The 6,139-nt window shown below is 50.4% G+C and overlaps 1 protein-coding gene across 5 annotated transcripts in view; it reads right to left on the reverse strand.

The window, feature by feature from the left end:
* The window catches only part of FHOD3 (formin homology 2 domain containing 3), a 498,310-nt gene extending 497,895 nt beyond the window's left edge, over positions 1–415 (reverse strand). For 2 of the 5 annotated variants that reach the window (XM_055233789.2, XM_055233781.2), the window contains exon 1: positions 124–412. In XM_055233789.2, the coding sequence (XP_055089764.2) occupies positions 124–288 (165 nt within the window). In that variant the 5' untranslated portion in view covers positions 289–412. Of the gene's footprint in view, positions 1–123 lie in introns of all 5 variants that reach the window. The other 3 variants (XM_055233750.2, XM_055233761.2, XM_055233770.2) reach the window with 3 other exon arrangements.
* Positions 416–6,139: the final 5,724 nt, after the last annotated feature.

The following is a 6,139-nucleotide window of genomic DNA, read 5'->3' on the forward strand; positions in this document are numbered from 1 at the left end:
ATGGTCCCCCGGGGCCGCGCCCAGCCCAGCCCAGGGGGCCCGCGAAGCCCCGGGCCCCACCCCGGCGCGCACCGCGGCAGGGGGCTGAATCCAGGGGCCCCAGCCCACCCCACCGGGCCGTACCTTGTGCGGCGCCCGCAGCAGCCGATGGACCCCAGCCAGCTGGGTGCCGAGCGCAAGGTCCTCGCGGAACGTGAACAGCGGCGGCCGGCTGGGCTCGGGGAAGTTGGTGCTGTTGAAAGGGTCCGTGTCGTCCAAGAACTGCACCCGGCAAGCCAGCGTGGCCATGATGCATCCCTGCCGCGGGGGCGCGGGCCCCGGGGTTAGCGGGGCCGCGGGCCGGGACGCCCGGGTAGCTGCGCGCAGGGGAGGCCGCAGCCGCCGCTCGCTGGCTCGCGGGCTCGCAGGCTCCGGCGCGCCAGGCTGCAGCCCGGGCTCCGGCCGCGGGGGGCGGGGCGGGGGCGGGACCGGTGGGCCCCCTCCTTCCCCTCTCCCTCCGGCTCCTCCCCTCCTCCGGGTCCCCTACCCCCGGCCGGGCTGCCCCGACCGACCGGACCGCAGCCGGGAAAGTGCAAAGGAGACGGCTCGCGCGGCATCCGCAGCCCTGCGTCAAAGGCTGGCGGCGGAGGCGGGGCGGGGAGACCCGGTGGCCAGACTCTGCTGCACGTGCGCCCCGCGGCCCCGGGCCGAGCTGCACCCCTCGGAGCCTGGAGGACCGAGTTGGGGGGTTGGGGGACGGGGAGACAGGCGGCCTTCTGACTTCCTCCCCACCCGGAGAGGGCTTAAGCTTTTCCAGATGAAGGCGGCGGCGGCCGGCTCCTGCTGCCCAGGTTTGGAATACCCCGGCAGGGCACCAGGAGGCCAGGGAGCTGGCTTCGGCAGCAAGACGGGTGGTGGCAGTGACCGGGAGCCCCACCTAAGGGTACGGGGAGGTTTCCCTTAGGGACAAAGAAGCTAAGAAAGAGGAGGGTGCGCCAGGGAACCCAGGCCGCTCTTAGGGCACAAGCCTAGAGGCGAGAGGCATGGGGGCTGCGAGGCTTCGCTGCGGGACTCCAGCGCCGGGCCTGGACCCCGGGGCGCCCGGCGGATGCTGGTTAAACCTCTGCATCACCACGGCCTCTCCCCAGTTAGGCCGCCGAAAGCCCTAATTGGACCTTGTGGGGCCGTGGGGGCTTGGGGAGGTGGGAGCCCTTCTGGCAAGGTCCCCGAATTGCAGAGAGCCGGGGATGCCCTGGTAACCGAGGGACTGGGAAGGAAGGTTTGCGTCCTGCCCGCCCCTGCCAGGCGGGAGCGGCGAGACTCGAGACTCGGCGCTGCCTACCACCGCTCTCCTCGCTGCTCACGGGCGACCCCCTTCGTTTTCAAGAAAAATTCACGGTTCTCCCTATTCCCAGGCCACGGCCAAGTTCCTGGTCCCTCCTCCCTCATATAGATCGCCCTCATAACACCCAGTCTCTCTTAACATCCGAGTCTTTCTTTTCAAGGCGACTCTATAACGCGTCTATCTCCCTTTCCTCTGGTTTCAAGGGAAAAGAAACCCTTATCCCTATTTAGCAGCCTCACCCACATCTTTAACTTCTCCCTCTCCGTGATCTCTTTCCCTGCCACACATACACACTTATGCCTGGTCTTAAAATAATAATTCCAGGACACTTCTACTCCTTCCAGACGAACTTCTAGCTCTACTTGCTTTGTTATTTAACTCTTTGAATGAATCCTCTAGACTAGCTGTCCCCAGTCTTTTTGGCACCAGAGACCGGTTTTGTGGAAGACGATTTTTCCACGGACAGTGGCGGGGGGTGGGGGGCGTTTGGGGGAGGGAGGGCAGATGGTTTCAGAATGAAACTGTTCCACCTCAGATCATCAAGAATTAGATTCTCATAGGAGCGCGCTACCTAGATCCCTCGCATGCGCAGTTCACAATAGGGCTCTCGCTCCCATGAGAATCTAATGCCTCCGCTGATCTGACAGGAGGCGGAGCTCAGGCGGTAATGCTCGCTCACTGGCCGCTCACCTCCTGCTGTGTGGCCCGGTTCCTAACAGGCTACGAACCAGTACCGGTCTGCGGCCGCGGGGTTAGGGACCCCTGCTCTAGACTGGACCTCCACCAACTTCCGCATCTCCTCACGGCCAGAATACTAAACGCACGAATTCTTCCCCTCTGAGATGGGCCGCCTGCACTTCCACCTTCACGTCCACCTCCCTCCTCACTGAGAGAGCCCTCCAGTCCTGGCCACCCCATTTCTTATCACTTTTCCAACCTGGATCCCAGCCCATCCCCTCAGGGTCCTCCTCTCCACACCCCTCCTTCACTCCCACCTGTCCTTTGGGTACCTGGCTTGCTTCTGCCCCATCTACCAGGTGCCTGCTGCTAGTGGGACCACTCAGTGCCCCACTTCCACCCCAAAGCCCCTCAGCCTCTTACTCCACTGATGCTGCTGCAAGCTTCTGCCCCTTTCCTCCACTCAGAAATTAGTCAATAAGGTAAATAATTTCTCCAGAATGACTTCCAGCACCCTCTCCTCTTCATCTTTCGTCTTATTTTCCATCTCCTCTCCATCTTCCATCTCCCACTTCTCAGAAGGTGACCAAAGTCATACTTTTCCTCCCATTCAAGGCTCTGCCCCCACCTGGACCCTGGGTCCCTTTCATCCCACTTGGTCTTGCCTGGGGCTCTATCACTGATCCACCCACTTCCACCTTCCTCCCCTGGCCCCTTACCCTGAGAACCAGGGCCTGCTTCCTGATGTGAAACTATTGAAGCCACACAGGGCTCTGCACTTTAAAGGGTCCCAAATTGGCTTAATGTTTAGCTATTGTTGTCTTTGTCTTGAATTTTTTAAATACTTTTTTAAGGAGTCCTGGCATTTTTGTTGTGCACTGGGCCCCATAAGTTATGTACTCAATCCTAATGAGAATAAATACTCAAGTGTTTTCGATCTTAAAAGCTGCATCTTTATGAAGCCCACTTCTCACCCTAGCTCCCTGGCTTATCTCATCATCACTTCCTAACCAACTTCTGAGAGAGAGCCATATTCATTTTTCAGCATCCTCATCACCTTTTCTCCATACCCCATGACATCTGGAAGGAAACCTCTTCCTGCCATTCTAAGATCATCAATGCCAGCTTAATTTTCTTACCTGGAGGACACCTTGGCCCTGCTACCCACTTTCTTGGCAGCATCTGTCACCATGGCACCATGGATGATTCTTTTCTCAGACTCTTACCCCCTCAGCTCAATAGCTCTACCCACTGTAGGTTCTCCTCCTCCTTTGACAGCTCCTTCTCAAGTCTTTCTGGGCTTCATCCTCCTCTTGGTCCTGTTCACATTTCCTCTAGATTTTCCTGGCTTCAACCCTCCTCAACCTGCGTGCATATGGCATCCAACTCTATACTCACAGAGGAGTCTCTCTCCTCACTTCTAGGCTCTGATTTTCACTGGGCAACTCAACATCCCTATCCTGGTTACCACATCGTACTCAATTACACATTCAACCCAACACCCCAACCTGGTTGCCCATCCAGAAACTCTTCCGCAAGGTTGCCGTCTGCCAGACTGCTTTACCTGCCTGTCTGCTTATTCCAATGCTCTCCAAGCCCTTGGAGCATAGAACACCACAGCTATGGTTACTGTTAATTTATTCTCTGTGTTGTCACTAAAGAAAAAGCTCCTCTGGGCAACAACCATGCCATATTCAGCTCTACGCCTACCACAGAAAAGACACACAATAAATGTCTAATGAATGTATCAACATCAAAGTCATCTTTGACTCCTGCATCTTGCAGTTGGTCACTATGACTTGTTACTGAATCAGCCTCTAAAATATTTCTCAATTCTTCCCTTCTCTCTAGCCCTCACTTTCTATGCTAGTCTTCTAATGACTTCCCCAGACTTGCATCCTGCATTTGGTCTTCCACTGGCTTCCCCAGAGCCAGTGATCATTCTAAGATGTGTGTTTGACATATTACACCACAGGGTAAAATCCTTACATTCCAAACCCCTTAGCACAACTCACAAAGCCCTCTAAGACCTGCCTCAGTCTACCACTCCAGGCTTATGGTTGGTCATTCCCAGCTTCACAACCTGCTTTCAAGCCATGCCAAACTTATTACTCTTTCCCAGACATGTTGAGCTTTCTCATGGTGAGCATCTAAACCTAGAATGCTCTTTCCTATCTAGTCAGTCAGCTGAACCCACTTATCCTTCAATTCTCATTTCTAATGTCAACTCTTCTGGAGCGCCATCTCCAACTTTACCCCAAACAAGGATTGTCTGTCTTTCTTCTGTGATCTCAAATTATATATGCCCTTACTGTAGCACTTTTCATGTTACATTGTAAATGTATGCTTGTATATGCCTACTCCACTAACTATAAGACTTTCAGGATTGGAATTTGCCTTATTAAATTTTAATCTGAAGACTTCAGTGACTAGCACCTAAAATGAAACCTTCAGACTTTTTAATTATATAGGCTATCCTTAATTCTTTTAAGGATTTTTGCCTTGGCAAAAATTTGCTAATATTTTTTTCCTCTAACAGCCAATTTTTTTCTCAGCCTAATTTTTAAATTATTTCTTTTTAGTAATGTAATGATTTATCTTAATTTAAAAGGCCAAGAGTAATAAAAAGTTATAACAAGATATCAGAAACAGACATCTGACCCCAGTTTACAACACCCCCACTTAACATACACACTTTCCAGAGCCACTTGTTTCTAAATAATGTGAGTACACTGCTATACTTTGATCTATCAATTTTAGATAATACACTGACCTTCTGTCATGCTACCTGAGGGTTTTAGCTTCTTTATAGTCCATTTCCTTTTCCAATGTTGTTTTGTCACAATTTTAGTCAAATTCTTATTCAGTGATTTTAAAATTTATGATGTTAATATTGTTCCTATCTGTGCCAAGTTGTGTACAGGATTACATGCCGTTTCTTGTACAACTTTTTGTTTTTCTCAAGTTAATGTTTGCCTCAATTTTTTTCATTTGATTATTATTTTTTCTTAAACAGCTGGCTAAATCATCTCATATCCTGCAACAGTCCTACAAATGCCTCTCTCAATATTGTCAAATAAGCTTTCAGTTCTATTCCATCCTCCTGCTCCGATTTGAAATGTGGCTCCCTCAGCCCTATCCTCCTGGATATTTTCTTGACTTTTCTCTTCTGCAGGTGCCCCTGGTTCCCAGCTCACTTATCTTATTATTTCTTAGTTTACACTCCCATTTTTTGTAAGTACATACTACAGTAGCTTTCTGAGAAAGGATAAAGTTTTGAAAAATTTTATGTCTCAAACAATCTTAAATCATTGTCCTAGCACTTGCCTTGGTGTGGCACTTTTGTTGGCAAAGATGGCTACAATAATTCCTCCCACCCCTTGTAGTCCCACCATTTTCCAATATGACTTTGCCACTTCTCCTGTCACAAAGTGAAGTCTATCTCTCCACTCCTTGAATTCGGGAGGCTTTGTGACTTGCTTTGACCAATAGAATATGGTGGAAGTGGCATTGTGTGACTTCTGAAACTAGGCCTCAAGAGACATTACAGCATCTCCTTTCACCCTCTTGGAACGCTGGCCTGGGACTACCATGTGAAGAGGCCAGGTCTAGCCTAGGAAACCTGGTAAAGAAATTGCTACTGAAGACTGGAAAAAATGGTTACCTGAGTTACGCAGCAATTAAACAATTGACAAGACAATTGCCTAGAGTAATTTGGAGATAGAAAATGTAACTAATGAGCTTATAAACTTGGCTAAGGAGATCTTTAGACAGTATGTTGGAAGTATCTGTTGGGTACTTGTAGCTGCATATTACAATGAATTCTATTTGCAAACAGAGTGAGTAGTTAAAATTTGCTGGGTTATAAAATAAATAATTTCTCATCCCCAGTTTCTCCAGTTAGCAAAAGACCTTCAAAGTAAGAAATAATCTTGGTAAAGATCAGTTTAAAAATGTGGTTGTAGGCCGGACGCAGTGGCTCACACCTGTAATTCCCAGCGTGGGGAATTCCCAGTGTGGGAAATTCTAACACATTTTTGAGGCAGGAGGATTGCTTGAGCCCAGGAGTTCAAGGTTATAGTGGGCTATGATCATACCACTGCACTCCAGCCTGGGAGACAGAGCAAGACCCCATAG

This window comes from Symphalangus syndactylus, chromosome 1 (genome assembly GCF_028878055.3).
Source record: "Symphalangus syndactylus isolate Jambi chromosome 1, NHGRI_mSymSyn1-v2.1_pri, whole genome shotgun sequence".
In the NCBI taxonomy this organism is placed as follows: domain Eukaryota; kingdom Metazoa; phylum Chordata; class Mammalia; order Primates; family Hylobatidae; genus Symphalangus; species Symphalangus syndactylus.